Source organism: Dama dama, chromosome 8 (assembly GCF_033118175.1).
Source record: "Dama dama isolate Ldn47 chromosome 8, ASM3311817v1, whole genome shotgun sequence".
Taxonomy (NCBI): domain Eukaryota; kingdom Metazoa; phylum Chordata; class Mammalia; order Artiodactyla; family Cervidae; genus Dama; species Dama dama.
Window position 1 is genome coordinate 36,748,364 of NC_083688.1, and position 25,084 is coordinate 36,773,447.

A 25,084-nucleotide genomic window follows, 5' to 3' on the forward strand; every position below is an offset into this window, starting at 1 on the left:
TGAGTTTATATTTATTTGTAGAAATAAGACAAAACCCACAGAAAGAGTCTATACTTGCTCATGGACATGAAGACAAAGCACCTGTCTTTTTTGCACCCCTCTTCTAAAGTGAAAGTTTTAGTTGCTCAGTTGCGTGTGACTGCGATGCCATGAACTGCAGCCCACCAGGCTCCTCTGTCCATGGAATTCTCCAGGCAGGAATACTGGAGTGGGTTGCCATTCCCTTCTCCAGGAGATCTTCTCAATCCAGGGACTGAACCAGGTCTCCACCATTGCAGGCAGATTCTTTACCCGCTGAGCCCCCAGGGAAGCTACCCATTGTCTATCTTGATCGAAACCCACATAGACCTGTAGCCTGGTTTATACCACTGCAGTGGGCTGAAATTTGCATTTACAGAGAAAAGATTGTTAGGACATTGTTTTCCCTATCATTGGTACATATCACGTGATCATTCACTCACCTCTTTCTGCTTCTTGCCCCGGAGAGCCACGTTGCTGATGCTGCTGCTCTCCCGGAGGGAGTCCACAGTGTCTCCGTAGAGCAGCTTAATCGCCCTGACCAGCCGGGCGCAGGAGCGGCTGTGGTGCAGGTAGCAGTGAGGTTGACAGTAGTCGATGTGGCTGCAGATGAAGCTCTGCTGGTTGCACAGCAAGATCATGACCTGCAACACAGGCGTGACTGAGGCTCAACCAGGGTACAGGCCAACCCTGAGCAACGATGTGGGGCAGAACATCAAAGTCAGAACGCCAGTTTTCCTTAACAGGTCTTAAGATCACAGTAATTCCATGGGAGAACAATAATTCACACAAGAGAACAAAGACTTACAAGCCTTTATGTACTTGACTTCTGTTGCTCCCTGGATTCACACTTGAGAGAAAGCTCTTTTTGAAACAATAAAAAGTTAAGTGATCTTCAAAAACTTGGAAGTGTGTGATTCCCAGATATTTTCAAATGAAGATTCCAAACTTATATTATTTTTTTCAGCTCTGATGTAGAAGGAGCCAGTAGAAGAGCAGAAAATGATGAGAAGTTCCATCCCAAAGGATTTGGCTGGCCTTTGACAACGGTGGGATGTCTTTAACTCCAGCCCACCTACATGGAACTTGAAAACATTTCTGTATCTTACACCCTGGCCTCTAACCTTCAACTGGGCTTGAACCTACTGTAGAACTTTGTTTCCTCTCTCTACAAACAATTTATTTTCAGCTTTGGGTTATTCTAGCTCTTCACTTATGGCTTGATCTGGCTCAAATTCTCATATCTCCTAGACTTCCCAAATAGGATTCCAGAAAAGAACTTAGTTGATTTAAAGGATAAGGTTATTTTAAGAAAAGGAATGAAGGCCCTAGGGTTTAAAACTTCTTAAGCTGCTTTCCTAAAAAGGCAGTAGCATTCCTAGAGCTGCAAGTTTAGTCAAATCTGCATAGAGTAATCTTTTGAATGATTCTATCCTTCATGAAACTAGTTCTGACCCCAACACCTAACCTGTGAGGTGCCATATTGGATGGAGAACATAAAGTAAGTCTACATGAATAAGACCAATCAGACCTACTAGGCAAGGATGCCATGCATTTCCTTGGAAGAAGAGGTCTGCTTACCATGAGACAAAGGTAAACAACGGTAACAACACACTCCTGTCAAACTCATCTAACAATATCTCACACTCTTCAAAGTTTAAAAACTACAGGTTTTGTGTGAACAGAATATCCAGATCTCTCTCAAGATTCATTGAAGATGCTCAATATTTCTGTTTATACTGATATGAGGCAGGGCACAAATAACTGTAAGGTTGCCCTTGTTATTCTTGAACCTGGCCAAAACCTGGTTCTTTGACTAATAAAACTGACAAACTTCTAGCAAGACTGATCAAAAAAAGAGAAAGGAAAGATATAACCTATCAATATCAGAACAGTAAAGGCATGTCACTGTAGATCCCACAGAATTTAAGATGATCTTAAGAGACTATATAAACATCTATTTGCTAATAAATGTGAATATTTGGATAAAATAAACACATTTCTAGGGGAAAAAAATCAATTTTCTTAAACAGAACCCAGAAGAAATAGAAATCTGAATGATTTTAATCATATGACATGAATTAAATATGTAATTAAAAACTTTCCTACAAAGAAATTTTTAGGTCTAGAAGATTCACCAGTGATTTTGAAAAAATATCTCTGGTCTTAAACACAAACACTTCTAGAGGGCTAATATGGTACAGAAAACTAAAATGCATTATTGAATAAAACTGAAGGAGGGAGGAGCTAAGATGGCAGAGGAATAGGACAGGGAGACCACTTTCTCCCCTACAAATTCATCAAAAGAACATTTGAACGCTGAGCAAACTTCACAAAACAACTTCTGATCACTAGCAGATGACATCAGGTGCCCAGAAAAGCAGCCCATCATCTTCGAAAGGAGGTAGGACAAAATATAAAAGATAAAAAGAGAGATAAAAGAGCTAGGGATGGAGACCCATCCCAGGAAGGGAGTTGTAATAGAGGAAGTTTCCAAACACCAGGAAACCCTCACACTGGCGGGCCTGGGGGAAGTTTTCGAATCTTGGAGGGCAACCTAACTGGGAGGAAAAAGAAATAAAACCCACAGATTACATGCCTAAAAGCAACTCCCAGCAGAAAAGTACCCCAGACGCCCGCATCCGCCACCAGCAAGTGGGGGCAGAACGGAGAGGAGCGGGTGGCATTGCTTAGGGTAAGGACTGGGCCCGAATGCCCTGAGGGCAACCGGAGGGAGCGAATGTGAGATAGCAACTTAAACTGTGGGATAGTAAAAGAGAGAAAGAAAATTAACCGGCCTGAACACACTGCCGGCCGTTCGCAGAACAAAGGGACTGAGGAATACCAGAGAAGAGCTAGCCGGTGGACCGGCCCATCCCCCCACCGGAGGCAGGAGGCAGGAGGCAGGAGGGGAAAGGGGCAAACTCAGCCCAGAGACGGCACCCCTACCAAACTGCAAACAGGCCTCCAGTTTCTCACCAAAGACTTCCTGAGATTCTGGATGGTCGACATCCGCCAAGAGGGTCGCAGCTGGAGGCCAGTTCCCAAGAATAGACACAAGGCGCAGGCACCCGACTGGCGCGTGCAGAAACTGAGGCTGGGACCGCGGAGGGGAGAAGGCGCACCGCACCCGGGGAGAGTGCGCCCGGCAAGCTCCTGGCTGCCTGAGCTGCTCCAGCCGGGGAAGGCACAAAACGCAGGCCCAACCAAGTCCGCGCTTTTGTGGAGTACCTGAAAACTGGGACCGCACGCCACACAGGGCCCGCTCCCTATAGAGCAGCCAGGAGCCTGAGCAGTGTAGACGGGGAGAGCCCACACCCGTGAGCGGGGCAAACCCAGTGTGGCCGGAAACTGTGAGTGCTCCCCACACACAGCGGTATCTGTCTGCAGCGCCCCTCCCTCCCCGCAGCGCGACTGAACAAGCGAACTACACAAGAGACCACCTCTGCCCGCCTGTGTCAGGGCGGAAATTAGACACTGAAGAGACCGGCAAACAGAAGCCAAATAAACGAAGGGAACCGCTTCAGAAGGGACCGGTGCAACAGATTAAAATCCCTGTACATAACACCGACTACACTGGAAGGGGTCCATACATATCGAGAAGTGTAAGCTGGAACGAGGAGCTATCTGAAACTGAACCGAACCCATATTGACCGTAACAGCTCCAGAGAAATTCCTAGGTATATTTTTACTTTTTTTTTCTTTTTTTAATTACAAACAAAAAAAATTTTTTTTCTTTTCTTTGTTTTAAATTTTTTCTCTTTTATTTTCTTTTAAAATTCCCTATTACTCCTCCATTACTCCTTAACTTTCATTTTCATATATTTTTACTATTTTTTTATTAGAAAAAAAATTTTTTCTTTCTTTATTTTTTTTCTCTTATTTTCTTTTAAAGTCCTCTATTACTCCTCTATTACTCCTTAATTTTCATTTTCATTTCACTATAACCTTGTAAAAGAAAAAAAGAAGAGGCCCTATGCAAGATATGTTTAATAAGGACCTAGAAGAAATAAAAAAGAGTCAATTAAAAATGAATGATGCAATAAATGAGATCAAAAACACTCTGGAGGAAACCAACAGTAGAATAACAGAGACAGAAGATAGGATAAGTGAGGTAGAAGATAAAATGGTGGAAATAAATGAAGCAGAGAGGAAAAAAGAAAAAAGAATCAAAAGAAATGAGGACAACCTCAGAGACCTCTGGGACAATGTGAAACACCCCAACATTTGGATCATAGGAGTCCCAGAAGAAGAAGACAAAAAGAAAGGCCATAAGAAAATACTTGAGGATATAATAACTGAAAACTTCCCTAAAATGGGGAAGGAAATAGTTACACAGGTTCAAGAAACCCAGAGAGTCCCTAACAGGATAAACCCAAGGCAAAACACCCCAAGACACACATTAATCAAATTAACAAAGATCAAACACAAAGAACAAATATTAAAAGCAGCAAGGGAAAAACAAATAACACACAAAGGGATTCCCATAAGGATAACAGCTGATCTATCAATAGAAACCCTCCGGGCCAGAAGGGAATGGCAGGATATACTTAAAGTAATGAAAGAGAATAACCTACAACCTAGATTACTGTACCCAGCAAGGATCTCATTCAGATATGAAGGAGAATTCAAAAGCTTTACAGACAAGCAAAAGAAGAGAGAATTCAGCACCACCAAACCAGCTCTTCAACAAATGCTAAAGGATCTTCTCTAGACAGGAAACACAGAAAAGTTGTATAAATGGGAACTCAAAACAACAAAGTAAATGGCAATGGGACCATATCTATCAATAATTACCTTAAATGTAAATGGGTTGAATGCCCCAACCAAAAGACAAAGACTGGCTGAATGGATACAAAAACAAGACCCCTATATATGCTGTCTACAAGAGACCTACCTCAAAACAAGGGACACATACAGACTGAAAGTGAAGGGCTGGAAAAAAATATTTCATGCAAACGGAGACCAAAAGAAAGCAGGAGTCGCAATACTCATATCAGATAAAATAGACTTTCAAATAAAGGCTGTGAAAAGAGACAAAGAAGGACACTACATAATGATCAAAGGATCAATCCAAGAAGAAGATATAACAATTATAAATATATATGCACCCAACACAGGAACACCACAATATGTAAGGCAAATGCTAACGAGTATGAAAGAGGAAGTTAATAGTAACACAATAATAGTGGGAGACTTTAATACCCCACTCACAACTATGGATAGATCAATTAAACAGAAAATTAACAAGGAAACACAAACTTTAAATGACATAATGGACCAGCTAGACCTAATTGATATCTATAGGACATTTCACCCCAAAACAATCAATTTCACCTTTTTCTCAAGCGCACACAGAACCTTCTCCAGAATAGATAACATCCTGGGCCATAAATCTAGCCTTGGGAAATTCAAAAAAATTGAAATCATTCCAGTCATCTTTTCTGACCACAGCAGTAAGATTAGATCTCAATTACAGGAAAAAAATTGTTAAAAATTCAAACATATGGAGGCTAAATAACATGCTTCTGAATAACTAACAAATCATAGAAGAAATCAAAAAAGAAATCAAAATATGCATAGAAATGAATGAAAATGAAAACACAACAACCCAAAGCCTATGGGACACTGTAAAAGCAGTGCTAAGAGGAAGGTTCATAGCATTACAGGCTTACATCAAGAAATAAGAAAAAAGCCAAATAAATAACCTAACTCTACACCTAAAGCAATTAGAGAAGGAAGAAATGAAGAACCCCAGGGTTAGCAGAAGGAAAGAAATCTTAAAAATCAGGGCAGAAATAAATGCAAAGGAAACTAAAGAGACCATAGAAAAATCAATAAAGTGAAAAGCTGGTTTTTTGAAAAAATAAACAAAATTGACAAACCATTAGCAAGACTCATTAAGAAACAAAGAGAGAAGAACCAAATTAACAAAATTAGAAATGAAAATGGAGAGATCACAACAGACAACACTGAAATACAAAGGATCATAAGAGACTACTACCAGCAGGTCTATGCCAATGAAATGGACAACTTGGAAGAAATGGACAAATTCTTAGAAAAGTATAACTTTCCAAAACTGAACCAGGAAGAAATAGAAGATCTTAACAGAGCCATCACAAGCAAGGAAATCGAAACTGTAATCAGAAATCTTCCAGCAAACAAAAGCCCAGGACCAGATGGCTTCACAGCTGAATTCTACCAAAAATTTAGAGAAGAGCTAACACCTATCTTACTCAACTCTTCCAGAAAATTGCAGAAGAAGGTAAACTTCCAAACTCATTCTATGAGACCACCAGCACCCTAATTCCAAAACCAAAGATGCTACAAAAAAAAAAAAAAAAAAACTACAGGCCAATATCACTGATGAACATAGATGCAAAAATCCTTAACAAAATTCTAGCAAACAGAATCCAACAACATATTAAAAAAATCATATATCATGACCAAGTGGGCTTTATTCCAGAATGCAAGGATTCTTTAGTATCTGCAAATAAATCAATATAATACACCACATTAACAGATTGAAAGATAAAAACCATATGATTATCTCAATAGAGGCAGAAAAAGCCTTTGACAAAATTCAACATCCATTTATGATTAAAACTCTCCAGAAAGCAGGAATAGAAGGAACATACCTCAACATAATAGAAGCTATAAATGACAAACCCACAGCAAGCATTACCATCAATGGTGAAAAGTTGAAAGCATTTCCCCTAAAATCAGGAACAAGAAAGACAAGGGTGGCCACTCTCACCACTACTATTCAACATAGTTTTGGAAGTTTTGGCTACAGCAATCAGAGCAGAAAAAGAAGTAAAAGGAATCCAGGTAGGAAAAGAAGTGAAACTCTCTCTGTTTGCAGATGACATGATCCTCTACATAGAAAACCCTAAAGACTCTACCAGAAAATTACTAGAGCTAATCAACGAATACAGTAAAGTTGCAGGATATAAAATTAACACACAGAAATCCCTTGCATTCCTATACACTAACAATGAGAAAACAGAAGAGAAATTAAGGAAACAATACCATTCACCATTGCAACAAAAAGAATAAAATACTTAGGAGTATATCTACCTAAAGAAACAAAAGACCTATATATAGAAAATTATAAAACACTGATGAAAGAAATCAAAGAGGACACAAACAGATGGAGAAACATACTGTGTTCATGGATTGGAAGAATCAATATTGTCAAAATGACTATAGTACCCAAAGCAATCTATAGATTCAATGCAATCCCTATCAAGCTACCAATGGTATTCGTCACAGAACTAGAACAAACGATTTCACAATTTGTATGGAAATACAAAAAACCTCAAATAGCCAAAGTAATCTTGAGAAAGAAGAATGGAACTGGAGAAATCAACCTGCCTGACTTCAGACTCTACTACAAAGCCACAGTCATCAAGACAGTATGGTACTGGCACAAAAACAGAAATAGAGATCAATGGAACAGAATAGAAAGCCCAGAGATAAATCCACAAACCTATGGACACCTTATCTTTGACAAAGGAGGCAAGGATATACAATGGAGAAAAGACAATCTCTTTAATAAGTGGTGCTGGGAAAACTGGTCAACCACTTGTAAAAGAATGAAACTAGAACACTTTCTAACACCATACACAAAAATAAACTCAAAATGGATTAAAGATCTAGATGTAAGACCAGAAACTATAAAACTCCTAGAGGAGAACATAGGCAAAACACTCTCTGACATAAATCACAGCAGGATCCTCTCTGACCCACCTCCCAGAATATTGGAAATAAAAGCAAAAATAAACAAATGGGACCTAAATAAACTTAAGAGCTTTTGCACCACAAAGGAAACTATAAGCAAGGTGAAAAGACAGCTCTCAGTTTGGGAGAAAATAAGAGCAAATGAAGCAACAGACAAAGGTTTAATCTCAAAAATATACAAGCAACTCCTGCAGCTCAATTCCAGAAAAATAAATGACCCAATCAAAAAATGGGCCAAAGAACTAAACAGACATTTCTCCAAAGAAGACATACAGATGGCTAACAAACACATGAAAAAATGCTCAACATCATTCATTATCAGAGAAATGAAAATCAAAACCACAATGAGGTACCATTACACGCCAGTCAGGATGGCTACTATCCAAAAGTCTACAAGCAATAAATGCTGGAGAGGGTGTGGAGAAAAGGGAACCCTCTTACACTGTTGGTGGGAATGCAAACTAGTACAGCCGCTATGGAAAACAGTGTGGAGATTTCTTAAAAAACTGGAAATAGAACTGCCATATGACCCAGCAATCCCACTCCTGGGCATACACACCGAGGAAACCAGATCTGAAAGAGACACGTGCACCCCAATGTTCATCGCAGCACTGTTTATAATAGCCAGGACATGGAAGCAACCTAGATGCCCATCAGCAGACAAATGGATAAGGAAGCTGTGGTACATATACACCATGGAATATTACTCAGCCATTAAAAAGAATTCATTTGAATCAGTTCTAATGAGATAGATGAAACTGGAGCCCATTAAACAGAGTGAAGTAAGCCAGAAAGATAAAGACCAATACAGTATACTAACGCATATATATGGAATTTAGAAAGATGGTAACGATAACCCTATATGAAAAACAGAAAAAGAGACACAGATGTACAGAACAGACTTTTGGACTCTGTGGGAGAAGGCGAGGGTGGGATGTTTAGAGAGAACAGCATTGAAACATGTATATTATCAAGGGTGAAACAGATCACCAGCCCAGGTTGGATGCATGAGACAAGTGCTCAGGGCTAGTGCACTGGGAAGACCCAGAGGGATTGGGGAGAGAGAGAGGTGGGAGGGGGGATCGGGATGGGGAAAACATGTAAATCCATGGCTGATTCATGTCAATGTATGGCAAAAACCACTACATTATTTTAAAGTAATTAGCCTCCAACTAATAAAAATAAATGGAAATAAAAAACAAAAAACTGAAGCGATTGGGACTTCCCTGGTAGTGCCAGAGGGATCAGAACCCACCTGCCAATGAAGGGGACACAGGTTTAATCCCCTGTCCGGGAAGATTCCACATGCCAGGGGGCAACTAAGTCCATGTAGCACAACTACTGAGCCTGCACTCTAGAGCCTGGTGCCCAAACCACTGAGGCCAGTGCGCCTGGACCTTATGCTCTGCAGCAAGAGAAGCCACTGCAATGAGCAGTCTGAGCACCATAGTGAAGAGTAGTCCCCACTGGCTGCAACTAGAGAAAGTCCAAGCAAAGCAATGAAGACCCAACCCAGTGCAGTCAAAAAATAAACAATGAAAAAACATGAGAATAAAATTGAAGACTTCTTAAGTAAATAATGGAACATAAGTTAATGGAGGGTAGACCATTTTATCCATTAGAAACTTAATAAAGAATTTCAATTCCTCAATTTTAACTATCTTTATATTCAATATAAGGCTGTTGTAGAAGCTTTTTTATGGAAACTAACAAGGTAATTTTAATAGAAATGAATATAGCCAAGAAGAGACCCGGTCATCCTGAAGAAGACCAGAGCTAGAGCATTTACACTGATGTGAACGAAAGAAACCAGACACAACGGAGTACCTAGCATATGACATGCATTTCAGAAACAAACAACACTAATCTTCCATGTTAGGATAGTAGTGACCTGTAAGGGAGGGTAGTATTTGGCAGAGGGCCTGGATAGGGCTTCTAAGGTACTGCTAATGTTCTTCTTGACTTTGTGGTGGTTGCACAGATGTGTCTACTTTATGAGAATTTATTGAACCGTGCACATAGGTTTTGTATGCTTTTTCATATGTGGGTTTGACTTAACTACAAAGTTGACTTTAAAAACAGTTATCTCAGAGATTCTCAAAATCAGCTGGTTCTGGGAATCAGCCAGTTCCAAGGGCATAGCCCTGTACACTCTGAGTGTGACTTACCAGGCAGCCCTTATCTGACCCTACTAGAAGTCAGCTGAAAGAGGAGATGGAGACATTCCATAACTAACATCAATAACAGTGCCACCAGTACCCTGCCAACTGTGGATCACATCATACTTGCTGAGCTTTCTCTTCCTTTCTCCATGCCCTTGAACTGCAACCTGTGCCTGGGACTCCCTCTTGCCTGTGCCCTCAGGAGAGCCCTTTGAGGTGTGACCGTAATCATAGACTCTCCATGTCCTGGTTTACAATTTGATAGAATGCAGACTCAAGACTGACACCATGATCTTGCTCTCAGCATTTGTGAAGACTTGTGTAAAACTGATCATGAGGCCTTGACTGTGTTACCCAGGTTCTCTTGACCACCAACCTGGCCTAGTCCCTCAGGGTTCTCCCTGGATTTATACTGACTCCCAAGCCAACCATAACAAAGGACTCTTGGTCTTAGATAAGGTTCAAATGAATACAGTCCAGCAGAAGACCCATCTTAGTGAGGATCCAGAGGTTCAGCTGAAATGTGAACCTATAGATTTCTAAGAGGCTGAAATGGATGGATATTTTTAGTACAGTCTTTTGTCCTCTCTTCACAGATCTCCCCCCAGTACCGAAAGAAATGGATCTCAGGGCTCCTTCTGAGACTCCTACTTACATGAAGCCATGACATGTTCCTGTGGTAATTTTCCTCCACGCCGGCTGCACTCATGCCCTCGGGCTCAATGCTGGGCTCACTTGCACTCCAAGGACTCCCTTCTTCAAAAGAAAAACACCAAGAAAGGTTGTACCGTTCTGTCTCCCTGGAGAGCACATTGCTATGGTATCATGGTCCATGCTTTTGAATCCTAGGGCACACTACCATGGCCAATGGGTTACAGGGCATAGCATTGACTTTACTGGAGGAATATTAATAGGAGCTGTTCCCTTTACCACCAGCTGAACCAGCAATTACAAAGACATTTATGATCTCTGTTACAGTGGCTTCCATTTTGAGACATGGGAGCAGAGAAAAAAAAAAACACAGAGTCAAGTCCTTGAATTGCTGAGATGAGCAAGTTATTGGTTGAGTGTGCCCAAACCCATTCCAAACTGCCCAGACCTCGCAGGTGTAGGTAAGTAGGGACACCAGCCAACCTGCAGTGGCCACAAAAAGTGCTGCCACCTCCACTGGGACTGTGACCATAGCTAATGTTACTGTCCTTCACACCAGCTGGCTTTGCTATCAGAGCTACTTCAAAGATGCCTCAGAAAAACGAAGGGAATTTGGAAGTAACTGTGCCCAGTTGAGGACAACTCTTTGTCCAAGTTCCTCTCTAAAAGAGACATGTCACAGGAATTCTTAGTATACCAGATATACTAGAGAGTATACTTAATATACTAGACAACAAAGCTTTATGCTCCAATCTACCAGCTTTTCTGGGTATTTTCTATGACAAAACTATGCCTCTAGCTTAGACAGTTTGACTTAACTGGTTAGGCTAAAGGGATCGATTTAAATAATTAATTCAAATAATATTTTTCCCCAGACTAACTGATGATACTGTTACAGCTCAGATCTGTAACTAAAGATGGCATGAGGCTTTTTTTCTATTATGTTCTTGAAAAATAGGCTGAATCTCAACTAATGCATAAATTAGCTATTTTCAAAGGGAAGGGTGGGTAGGTGTAGAAACATTTTCTATTTTAAACTCTCTTTGATTAAAGATACTCAGCTCCTATTTCAGCAAGCTAAATCAATAATTTATCCACATTCCCTGGATAAAGAAAGAAAGAAAAAGAAAGTTAAGTCGCTCAGTCGTGTCCGACTCTTTGCGACCCCCTGGACTGTAACCCACCAAGCTCCTCCATCCATGGGATTCTCCAGGCAAGAATACTGGAGTGGGTTGCCATTTCCTTCTCCAGGGGATCTTCCCGACCCAGGGATCGAACCCAGGTCTCCCGCATTGCAGGCAGACGCTTAACCTCTGAGCCACCAGGGAAGCCCTGGATAACTTCTAACTAACTTCTGAAATAACTTACTTTTAAAGTAGAGCTTTCCATTTTGGTTTTCACACAGGGACTGAATGGCAAAGAATATATACTTCAGTTTTTACCTAACAAACTCTGGTGAGTCCTACTGGCATGCTCATTTAATCTCTTTCTTGTCTCTTAAGATGATGATCAGAGCCCATAGGACTAACACATTTTGGGATTCACAGTCTCTTTGGGTCCTAAGGTGACAGTATATAACTCTAATACTCTGATTGTATATAAATCTGATTCTCAGGAGCTTGACATACTTTATAATCATTCCTAATTTATCTTTAGAGCATCTTTTCACTGTGGGTAAGGAGCACACAGAATTATTCTTATTGGGTAACTGGGGAAAACAAATTCCCAAGAAGTTAAGTGACTTGCTGAAGGTCACTAGTCATTAGGTGTAGACAATCTTTCCTTTCTAAAATTTTGGTTGTTTTCACTGAGAAAGAGAGTTTATTTTACAGAGTACATTAAGTCAGCTTAACATCAAGGGAATGTCTACATTTTGCTTTAAAGGTCCTGTTCAGAAGTATAAAGGCATAAAGCATTTGGATCTCAAAAAAAAAAAAAAAAAAAAATCTGTCATTGTCACTAAAGTATTTTCTTTCCCTACTGTAGACTTTATATCCTCCCTGCTCAAGCCGTGATCTTTGAACCAGCAGCATCAGCGTCACCAGGAAGCTTGTTAAAACGGTAGAATCTCAGCCTCCTATTTCAGAGATGCTGAATCAGATTCTGAGTTTTAACAGGCTCCCAGCTGACCCTGTGCCCAGTAAGGTTGGAGCAGCCCTACTCTGGAAGGCAACATCGTTTACAGACCCCGTGGGCACTCTAACCTACAGCGCTGCCCTCCGACTATGGACGGAAATGGACTTGAGCTGTATGGGGATTTGGGCTCTGTCTTCCTACCCCCCGCGTCCCTGCACACACCCACTCCTCTATGTTACCTAGGTCAGTGACAGTGTCCCTGCTCTGGGACAGCTGCAGCTCCTCAGCCTCAGACTCTGAGTCCTGCCGTGATAACTTGCTGCTCTTTAAGCTGCCGACCCGGCGAATGCTGGACAAGGAACCCCCCTTCTTCACCTGGAAACTGCGGGTTCCTTTAATCTGGAGCAGGCGGGAACCTCCTATCCTGATCTTCCTGCTGGGAACTGTATTAAAAGAATAAAATAGGGCTTTTTCCCCCTTAGTTCTCCCCAGTCAGCGTCAGAGCCAAGCTCTCCCCAACTTTGTCACTGAGCAACCTCTTCTCTGCTGGTCTGGACAAGGAGCTTCTCCCACGTGCCCAGCCAGGCAGCTTTGTTGGATGGGCAGGAGGCTGGGTCCACCAGGAAAGGCTGGTGCAGCTTCTTTCTTGGACACACAGCTCATCGGTGCTGGGAACAACCTGCTCTCTCTCTCTGGCCCAGAATTCACAAGCATGAGCGCGCCCTCACCACGGAGTCCTCCAGGACCGTTAGCATGTTCACACAGCATCATTGCTTGATTTCACAGAACGATCAGTCATGTGTTTTTGTCTTTTGAAATGGGACAGACAGATTTATGTGAGTTTGGGAAACCCCTTCATGGGAAACCCTTTCATTTGGGAATACCTCATTAAGAAATAAAAACAACAGTTGCTTCACTCTCCAACAATCAGCAGTGGAGTCCGCTCAGCTCCTCAGCAAAGGCACTAAAGGATCTGTTTTCAGTGGGGTGCTTTGGGTGAACACGAGGGTGAAATGGTTCCATTTTCAATGTGCCTAGTGACTGCTCCTCTTAGTCAAAAGGTTGGGTGAAATATGAGTCCAAAGGTTGCAACACCCTGCGCCAACCTTGGTCTACATATACCAAGAAGAACATGCATTACTCCTTTTTAGTGTTCTGGAAGAAACAGTCATCAGTGAGGAAAATTAAAGGGTACAAGAAACACATTCAGCTAGAAACCTACTTTTTAATCAAAAGCATCCTTATTTCCCATAGTCACATCCACACCTCCTTCCTTTTCCTTTGAAGATCTGGGATTGTCACATACTGATACCGTAAGGGTGATTCTGAAAGTTTTCAGGGCTTCAAGTGATACTCAGGAAGGGGCTGTTTTTTTAAGTTTTCCTTCTTAAGACATGAACAAGATTTCTTACTAATTATGCAAGACACAGCTATTAATATTTTAGTCCCAATCAGGAAAATTGCATTTTAGTCTCAAGTTTCTCACCCATAGGAGTGTTAGTCTGTGACTATGATAGAAGCTTGTACCACTCCATAAAATGTTAATTAAGTATACACTTTTAGTGACATCTAAAGGAGCCTAGAAGAAATCCTGTTGAATTATGTGAAATGTTTAATCTCTAATTTATACCCATGATTGAGAAAGACTAAAATTATCGTCACTCAGCTGGCAATGGCTTCATGGAGCTCCCTGAGCACATCTGGATAGAATTTCACATCCAGACAGAAGTTCTTGCAGCACAGTTGAATACGTTCCACAAAGACCATAATGCTCAATTTTAGTAATAGCACAAACTCATCCACTGTATTTTTCAGTATTATTTTTAGGCACAATTGAGACTTTATGACTTATCTGAAATGCATTTGAAACAGAATATAGTTATTTTTAAAGACTATTAATACAATTATGTCAAAATAGACTGGGAAGTAGACAAAAAGATTAAAAAAAGAATTTAAAAATTTTACAGAGGCACACTTTGGCATTCTTTGTCTGATTTCATGATATTTTTCTGCTTACAAATACAGTACAGTAACCCCAATTTAATATGATGCAAAAAAATTTAACTTTGAGAATCCTGTTCTACTACCAAAGATAATTGGAAATATCATATAACTCTGAAAAAATAATATTCAGAATTATGGCATTGGTTATTTACAAAGGACATAATTGTTAGGATTCAGATTTGGTAAAGTACATCCATGACAATGAGAACTAGTATTAAAGAAACAAATTCATCTATATTGGCTAAAACATTGCTTTTTCCTTTTCTCTAATACCACATTATATCTATTAGCAAGTCCTGCTGATGTAACACTTCCCAATATAGGATTTTGAAAGCTCCATCACCTATTCCCTGGACTAATATAACCAACAAACTGTACTCTCTTACCCTACTCCTACAGTTTGAATCATCTTTTAAATAATCATAAATACAAATATTATATCATTTTTCTGGTCAAAATCTCCCAACAACTATCAGACACATTTAAATAGAATTAAATTTCTAACCATATTTACAGGCGCTATTTATTTGACCTTTGCTCAACCCCATCTTTAACACTTCCTCCAACTCATTCTATTGCAGTCCTGTTGGCCTCCTTGCCCTTCTTCACATGCTCCCATGTTCCTGCATCAGAGCCTGTGCTCACTGTTGTCTCTGTTTGGAAGACTTTCCTCTCAGCCCTTAGCCTGACTGGACTCTTCACATCATGCAAGTCTCAGCCCAGTGTCACTTGTGACTAGAATCCCTCCTCCTCCAGGTCACTACCAATTCTCTGACACCAACTTGATCTCTTCATACTATTTATCTCTACTTGAAAGTCCAGAATTTAATGTTATTCATTATTAGCTAATCTAAACTAAAATATACATGGAACATTTTCCCTGTTTATTGCTGTATTCTAGGAATCTGTAATAATGCCTGATACACAGCAGATGTTCAGTACATGATTATTGAGGAATCACACAAGTCTTGGTATCTGTATTCTGGAAAGCCAGTCTTAGTTTGTATCTGGAATATGGATAAAATGATATCAGATCTTGCTCGGAGATTTTAGGTAAGATATTTTTCATTCTAAGAATGATTTCATATTAGTTTTCCTTTGTAAAATCCAACTGTCCTCAGGTTGTTTATTTCAAGAACTGACATTTTTAGATGTTATACAAACAGATGGTATGAAACTTTAAATAAAATTTTAATAATCTGAGTTAGCAGGGTCCCTGCGGTCCCCATTTTCACATCGGCTTTAGCATCTGGTATCAGCTTGTTAAAAGGATTAAGGAGTATTTAGGAATCTTTGAGAAGTTTCTTGCCAACTGGTAAAGGACATTTTATGAATATGTTCTCATTTTATTTATACTTCTGGCTTTCTGCTGTTAATAAATAGCTTCATATAATCCCATAACCATTCTAGGAGAAGAAAAATGCTTGTACATTTGAACATTAAAGGAAATTTACATAAATTATAATCATGATTAGTGTTTTTAAAAATAAACCTGAGGTTTTATTTCTTAAAATGATATAGAATTTACTCTGCTGAAATGTAACCATATCAGTATTAACGCTTTTTGCTTCAACTACTTTAAATAATAACTAACATAATAATTTTGAGTGGGGGGAAAAAGTCCCTGTAGGATATGTTTAAAATACGTAAGTTTCACAGAAACAGAATCACAGATATTGAGAACAGACTGGTGGTTTCCAAGGGAGAAGGAGTCGGGGGAGGGGTGGAATGAGAGGCTGGGGTTAGCAGATGTAAACGTTTATATATCAAATGGATAAACACCAAGGTCTTTGTATACCACAGAGAACTATATTCAATATTCTGTGATAAACCATAGTGGAAAAGAATATAAAAAAGAATGTATATATATGTCTAACTAAACCACTTTGCTATATAGTAGAAACACAACATTGTAAAGCAATTATACTTCAATTTTTAAAAAGTGATAAAAAAAGATGGAAGTTTCTCATCATATGCAGTCCTCTTTGTCAGAAGTATTTGAACAAACCTTGACTTGATACTTCTTACTATCAGAAATTGATAAAAATTGGCTAATTCTTCGTGCAACATGGCTTCTGTTCACCATAAATTCAACACAATATATTTACATTTTTAAATGTTGTGACAACAATCTGATCTGAAATAGTAAAAAGATTTTTTTTCAGAATATGCCCACTCTTTAAAAAGTTTTAAATACTTTAAACATGTAGTGTTTTATTTATTTAGGGCTATACTTTTTCAGTTTTTTCATTACAGGTTATTACAAGATGCTGAGTATACATCCCTATGCTATACAGTAGATCCTGTTGTTTATTTTATATATAGTAGTACCTCCTCCTGCCCCACCCCCTGCTATCCTCTTTGGTAGCCACAAATTTGCCTTCTATGTCTGTGAGTTTATTTCTGTTTTGTAAAAAAATTCATCTGTATCATATTTTAAAATTTCACATATAAGTGATATCTTATGATATTTGTCTTTCTCTATCTTCACTTAATATGCTAATATCTAGGTCCATCCATGTTGCTAAAAATAGCATTATTTCATTCTCTTTTATATGACTAATATTCAATTGTATGTATATGTATGTGTATATACATATCACATCTTCTTTATCCATTCATTTGTCAATAGACATTTAGATTATTTCCATATCTTGGCTACTGTAAATAGTGCTGCAGTGAACACTGGGGTGCATGTATCTTTTCTAATTAGTTTTCTCCAGATTTATGTCCCGGAATTGCTGGATCCTATGGTAACAATTTTCAGTTTTTAATGACCCTCCATATGGTTCTTCATTGTAGCTGTACCAATTTTCATTCCCACCAACAATGTAGGAAGTTCTTTTTTCTCCACACTCCAGTGTTTATCTGTAGACTTTTAATGATGACCATTCTGACTCACATGAGGTGATACCTCATTGCATTTTGATTTGCATTTCTCAAATAATTAGTGACATTGAACATCTTTCTATGTGCCTATTGGCAAGGTCTTCTTGGGCGAAATGTCTGTTTAGGTCTTCTGTAGGGCTATTTCTTTTGAGAATCATGTATTCCTTGAACTACCAAACATTTATGGAGTTACTGACTACAGAAAATATACCAGTGGAGAAAACTGTCTTTGACTCTTTTTACAAATATGCTGATATTCACTTAATGGAAATTTGTTAGAAAAACACTGAAGGGCAATAAAATTTAAGAAATACAAAAATCAGAGAAGTTAACAGTTTAAAGGAGGTTTTAAAGAGCAACTTAAAACTTTGCAATCTTTAACTCATATTTAGGATTTTCTGCATGGGTTTTGATCTATATGCTCATAATACATATTATAAAAAACTAATGATTATTTATTATCTCCTAGTTAGAGACTGTGTCCTTATTGAGTTTACGTTTTACTTGCATTGTTCCTTTAAGTTAAAGTGAAAGCTGCTCAGTCGTGTCAGACTCTTTGCGACCCCATGGAATTCTCCAGGCCAGAATACTGGAGTGGGTAGCCTTTCCCTTCTCCAGGGAATCTTCCCAACCCAGGGATCGAACCCAGGTCTCCCGCACTGCAGGCAGATTCTTTACCCACTGAGACATTAGTGAAGCCCAAGAATACTGGTGTGGGTAGCCCATCCCTTCTCCAGGGGATCTTCCCAACACAGGGATTGAACTGGGGTCTTCTGCATTGCTGGCAGATTCTTTACCAATTGAACTATTGGGGAAGCCCATTGTTCATTTAAAGCTCTCAACATTCCAATGTAGTAGGTGTTAATAATCTAATTTTACAGAGAAGAAAATTGGCTTAGCAGCTATACTTGGACAAGGTCACATGATTAGTTACTCTATTCCACCATTTTAAGATGCACTTTTTTTTTTTTTACATTTGAACATCTCTGAAATTGAGATTTGGCTTACAATTGATGCCATCTTAAGATATCACTAGAACCACGTGGTACTTGTGACACATTTGCTATTGCTTGTATTCATGTAAGTGTCTAAAGCACCAGCAACAAAATGTATAAAATGGGCGCCAGTGTCTTTTAAGTCTCAGGAGCCGAATGATAGTTGGGTGAAGAAGTGGCTGAGGTGGTAAGTCATGTGTGTTTGCAACATTCCTGAAGCAGGAATTGAAGGTAGGCTATCTTCATACAATTGCACATTGGCTTATGTAACAAGCACCAATAGCTTTATAGATTCCTTTAAGAAATGACGTATTACTAACATTCTGATGACACAGAGGACATTATCTTACGTAAAAATACAGACAGTGACAATTTTGAGTTGAAAAGTGATTAAGAATTTGAACTCTGAATTGAAGATAGTTTAGGAAAACTAATTAGTTTACTTTCCTGCAGAGAGAATCATACAGACTGGTAATAAAAATCTATATTAATTACGTCTGAAAGTCTTCTTTCAATAAGAATAGAACACAAATTAATTGATAAGAAAGCATTGTGTAAGAGCTGAAAGGGGAGTACTTTTCCTTTGTTATTGGTGTATAAGATAATGGTTCACTTTACAACTAATGGCACCTTATATTCAATGGGGTATGGAGAGATGCTGAGCTAGAATTAGAACCTCCCTGACTGCAGAGTTCAACTCCTAACTGGCATGATTACCTAGTTGAGTGAACACTGAGTGAACACTGTTAGTGCTGTATGGAGCCAACAATGTGGATTTCTTTCCATGCACAATTCTGCAGTTGAGACCCAGACCAAATATCCCTTGAGGAACCCAGAAACATGAATTAATTTTTGCTTTATCCATACCTTTCTTCTCTTCAACACCTGCATCTGATTTGAGGGTGTGGCTACTACTGTGAAGGGAATCTTTTGAGTCTTCATTTTCATCCAGGACGCCAGCAAAGCTGATCTTCCTTTCATATCTGTGCCGGTCCAATTCAGGGTCCAAACGAAGTCTGCAGCTCTCCAAGTCCTGCAATGTCAGTGGGGAGCATGTGAATGATGGCATCTCCCCAGCACTGCATTGGTCTTCTGGCAAACCTCACTCCATTTTGAATAGCACACACAGCATTTAAATAGCCAATTTCCATCTACCTTATGCCAGTTTCAGACTGCGGCCATGAAAACATTTTCCTTAATCCACAGGTTAAGGATTCAATTGCAAGCCCAGGTTGTTACCTGTGCTTCTGACCAACTGGTTATAAATTGAAGGTTCCAACAACACCCCTCCTCAGTTCAGTTAATTTGTTAGAGGTGGTAACAGAACCCAGAGAAATATTTTGCTGACTAGATCACTGGTTTATCATAAAAAAAATATAGGCATCAATAGTTAGATGGAAGCAATGCACAGGGCAAGGAATGGGGTGAGGGTAACCAAGCTTCCAAGTCCTCCAAGGCCACCGTTCTCCCCAGTCATCACGTGTTCACTAACTGGAAGCTCTCTGAATCCTGTCCTTTTGGGTTTTTATGGAGGTTTCATTAAATAGGCATGATTGATTAAATCATTGCCACCTAGAAGTGAGGGGAGTGGTACTGAAATTTTCATTTTTCTGATCACTCGGTGTCCAGCTGATCCTTAGGTAATCTAGAGACATACCACAAGTCACCTCATTAAGACACCTTGGTCACCCTCCTTAAGAAATTTCAAGGGTTTTAGGAACACTGTGCCAGAAATACAGATGAAGACCAAACATAAATTTTTTTTTATTACATATCATCATATCCCAGAACAGAAACAGAAAACAAATACCAAGGTGATGTTGGAATTCAGTCCTAAGGATCAAGTAAAATTTGCTCAGCAAACAGGTAGGAAAAGGCAGTTCTGGCTTAAGAAACCTCATGTATGATGGCCAGAGGCACAGAACAGGATCAGACAATGGGAGAATCTCTCCTTCTCTTTTAGGAAGATTTCAAATATAAGAGGGGTTCCTTTACCATTCGCTTATGAACAAAATGATCCCATAGCCGAAAGTAGGGAATGTAAGTATCTAGTAGGAGTTACATCTGTGAGGTGAGCATGGACATTTGATTTGTTCTGTGAATGGAGACTCACTCATGCTGAAGATCATATTTAATCATTAATCTATAAAACACTTTCGGACCTGATAAATGAAAAATATATAAAATGCTAACCTTATTTTTATACAGTGATTTTTTTCTAATTATGACACAGTAAATCCTTGGATTTAAGTAGCTTGAAAAACAAAAGATGAAAGATGTTTTCAAAAACCCAGTTTGTACTGAGATTAAAACCTTAAACTTTTAACTGTTGTTAGTAAATGAAACTTTTAGACTCTATAGTTTCTTTTCCCTTTGAATTAAGAACAGAAGTTACCCTTTGGTACTCAGAAAATTGTATCACATCTAGAAAAAAGAAGGAACCACATGGAGTCTATTTACCTTTGTCAAAAAGTGTTCTAGAAATATAATTGCTCCTCTGAAATTAATCCTTTTTAGGAAAAAGAAAACAACCTAGTTACTTTCCAGTTTGGCAGCCAAATTTAATTAGATAAGCTTCTTAGTTGAGACAAAAAGTAATAACAATTCTGATTCTCTAAAGTAGTTATTTCTTCCAACTTCTTGTATCTACTAGTCAAAACCCTACTTATCTTTCAAAGCTATATTCATACATGATCTCTCTTTTTTTTTTTCATTTTTTTTTTATTAGTCGAGGCTAATTACTTTACAATATTGTAAATCCATGGCTGATTCATGTCAATGTATGACACAAATCATATATGATCTCTCTCAGGAAGGTCCTTCAGATTTTTCCTGGCCCTCCTTTGGCCAGCGTTGGCCCTCTGCTCCTTTCCTGTGTGTTGTCCCTGTGGTGGTTCTCCTGTTACAGCTTATTTGTCTCTGCATCACCCTCACTCCCACCTCTGCACCCTTTATACCACCCTTTCTCACAGCCTTACTCTCAAATATTCACATCTACTCTTCAAATATGAATGTGAATTGTGTTTCGCTTCTGATCGGGCTTCCCTGGTGGCTCAGCTGGTAAAGAATCTGCCTGTAATGTGGGAAACCTGAGTTCGATCCCTGGGTTGGGAAGATCCCCTGGAGAAGGGAAAGGTTACCCACTCCAGTATTCTGCCCTGGAGAATTCCATGGACTATACAGTCCATGGGGTCGCAAAGAGTTGGACACAACTGAGCGACTTTCACTGATTGTTTAGTTTTAGGAGCATTTGGGATCCAGTGGTGTATTCTTTATAATGTGACTTGTTAAATCCCACTGGTACTGTTTCTAGCACAATCTTGTACAAAAGCGTTTGATATGTTGTTCTCCCTAATGAGTGAACATAGATGTAAAGAGACTTCTCTATGGTCTTTTTCTTTGTTATTAAGGATCATCTTGACATCCGATGGGAATTAATTTAATTCCATGCTGCTTGGTCATCAGTTACTGGTTTCACCAACTCAACAGGGAAACATTTTAATAGATCTGTAGTTTTATAGACAAAACTCTCTAAAAAAATTTGTGTTTTCAAGTTTGGAAGTTAATCACTACTTGAAGAAAAATGGCTTATTATGCTTTTTTAGATGATAAATCTTGTTAAAATGCTGCTTCTCCCCTTTCCTAGATATTCTTTATGTGTATGGTTTACAAAAAGAGAGAATAAAAATGCTACCAGAAGTCATTTTGGGGGGAGAAACAAGTAACTAAGTTCCATCTAGGGATGTAGATGGAAAAAACATGTTAAGTTGGTAAAAATATTTTTTTAGCTGATATTAATTTTCCTTTTCACTTACCTCCATGCCCCACTATCCAGTGAGTGACCTCCTGAGATTGCCTAGCTCTATCATATTAACTTTGATTTATTGTATTTTAGGCTCTTTGGCCTTCTCTTCCTCGTGTGTGCTAGATACTGTCCGACTCTTTGCGACCCCATGGATGGTAACCTGCCAGCTCCTCTATTCATAGCATTCTCCAGGCAAGAATATAGAGAGAGTTGCCATGTCTTCCTCCAGCGGATCTTCCCAACCCAAGGATCGAACTTGAATCTCTTATGTCTCCTGCTTTGTAAGGCAGATTCTTTACCACTAACACCAGCTGGGAAGGCCCTTTCTCTTGCACACTTCGGATATAACCAGGACTTTTTTAAACAAACAAATATTTCACAAGGAAATGATCTTATGACATTTCTATCAGAAAGACTTTCTTGGCAGAAAGTTTATGCTCCCTATCTTCCCCCCTCCTCAAGTCTCAGATACTAGAATATTTATAGTTTCTAATGTGATTATTTTTCTAGCTTATACTTTTATTATTCTGGACATTCAGGTAGCTATTTATTTTTACTGCTGTTAAAAATGTTACTCAGTTAATAAAATATCCCCCAAATCTATAAATATTCTTACAGCAAGTGTTTCATTAAAACTTTAGGATATTTCATTTTAATGGTATTTATGCTTAGCCTGTTAGATTCACTGTTTTGTGCAACTTCTCAAAAACCTATTTCAAGCATTTATAGTTTCTGTGTTAGTAAAATGGTTTTATGATACTGTTTTTTCTGTAATAGTTAACAGTGTGATTCAAGTTTTCTTTATCATCAAGTATAGTTACATAGATTAAGCATGAGCTCTTTCCCATTTTCCAAAGGTCACATCCCCCCAAAATTTATGAACCTATACTTGACAATAAAAGTTATAGTTCAATGAACAAAAGATTTGTGAGACCTAGTTAAAGGCAATGAAAAATTTCCTCTTATTGATTGAATAACTGCAGCCTCTGTTTTAGTTTAATTTTTTGGCATTTTCTACTAGACAGCCAGTTGATTTTACAGTCATTTTTTAAAGATTTGATTAATTTTTTAAAAAAAGAAATTTGTTACAATAATAAGGAACATTAAACTATAGCTTTATAGTGTTGAAAGAAAGAACAAGAATAACTGAATCAGACTTTAAGGTTCTTATTTTTTTTTAATCACTATACGTCAAAATGGTGACCTTTAAAAATCTGAAAATTTGAACTTCCCTGCTGGTCCAGTGGCTAAGACTCCATACACCCAGCACAGGGGGCCCAAGTTCAATCCCTGGTCAGGGAACTGGATCCCACATGCTGTAACTAAGAGTTTGCTTGCCACACCTAAAGATCCTGCATGCTATAACTAAGACCTGGCATAGCCAAATAAATATTAAAAAATAAATAAAAAATGAAAATCTGAAAATTTAACAGATATGTTTCTGAGCTTTTATGAAGACTTCAGTATAATTAGAATATTGATGTGAATAACACTCACAGAGACCTACAGATTAACCTTGACTTAAACATGTTTAAATGGCAGACTTACTTGATTTTCTAGAGTAGTCTCAATATAATAGTGAAGGTGACAATTCAGAAAAATAAAGGTTCAGGATAACATGAAATTAAATAAGGGCAGTAGGAGGAACTCCATTTCGTAGTACTTAAATGGTGCAGTTTCACAGTCCAAATGTGGACACACTTCTCTAGAAAACATATTTTACCTACAAAGAGTTCCATTTTAAGTTTTAGAATGTGAGGAAATGGGCTGTGCAGACAATGGAAAATCAGAGTTAGAGGAACAACTCAGGAATACCAGAGCACTGACTTTTTGGTTCCATTCCTCATGCCAACCTCCAACCCCCCAGGACTGCAGTAGGGTCTTGCTGGGATTGGTCAAAACAGCAGGAGAGTTGGCGCACTGTAAAATTCACCTAAATGGAAGCACATGGATTGTTAGTGTACCAGTTTCTCTGGTAGTGTAAATTTTGTATAAAGGGGAGAAAAAAAAGATTTGTCTGCTTCCTCAGCTCTGGTCAGGTAAGGCCTATAATAAAAGAACCACTGGAAGCATGGTGCCCATTAGAGAACAAAGGGCCAAGAAAATCGGCTCTGAGATGGACCTCTGTCCAAAGTGCTTTGTGATGACTCCTGGCTCTTGCAGGAATTTGTATCTTAAGTTAAAAAAAATCAGGCCCTGATGGCATATAAGTGTGTCTGTAATGTATGCCTGTCTGTGTGTCTTTGTGTTTCTGTGCACACGTGTGTGTATGTGTGCGTGTGTGTGTGCATGTGCATGTGTGTGTGTGTGCATGCACACATGGTCTTTTTCTGCCTATCTGTATCCATAAGAAATGCTGCAGGAATAAAATATTTGTTCAGAGACATTTACATGCTAAAGACTTGAGTCTTTTCATTCATAATTTAAATGAGAAAATTCACTGGAAGCACATAAATTTATGAATTGTTAGTATGGTTTTTCCAGTGGTCATGTATGGATGTGAGAGTTGGACCATAAAGAAAGCTGAGCACCAAAGAATTGATGCTTTTGAACTGTGGTGTTGGAGAAGACTCTTGAGAGTCCCTTGGACTGCAAGGACATCCAACCAGTCCATCCTAAAGGAAATCAGTCCTAAATATTCATTGGAAGGACTTATGCTTAAGCTGAAACTCCAATACTTTGAACACCTAATGCAAAGAACTGACTCACTAGAAAAGACCCTGATGCTGGGAAAGATTGAA

At 38.9% G+C, this 25,084-nt stretch overlaps 1 protein-coding gene across 2 annotated transcripts in view; it reads right to left on the minus strand.

Moving 5' to 3' along the window:
• The window catches only part of UNC80 (unc-80 homolog, NALCN channel complex subunit), a 226,726-nt gene that overhangs the window by 93,296 nt on the left and 108,346 nt on the right, over window positions 1–25,084 (minus strand). The window contains exons 26-29 of one of the 2 annotated variants that reach the window (XM_061147928.1): window positions 19,406–19,571; window positions 12,890–13,093; window positions 10,579–10,679; window positions 462–662 (exon numbers count right to left, since the gene is read on the minus strand). In XM_061147928.1, coding sequence (XP_061003911.1) covers window positions 462–662; window positions 10,579–10,679; window positions 12,890–13,093; window positions 19,406–19,571 — 672 coding nt within the window. The remainder of the gene's footprint in view (window positions 1–461; window positions 663–10,578; window positions 10,680–12,889; window positions 13,094–19,405; window positions 19,572–25,084) is intronic. The other variant, XM_061147929.1, reaches the window with a different exon arrangement.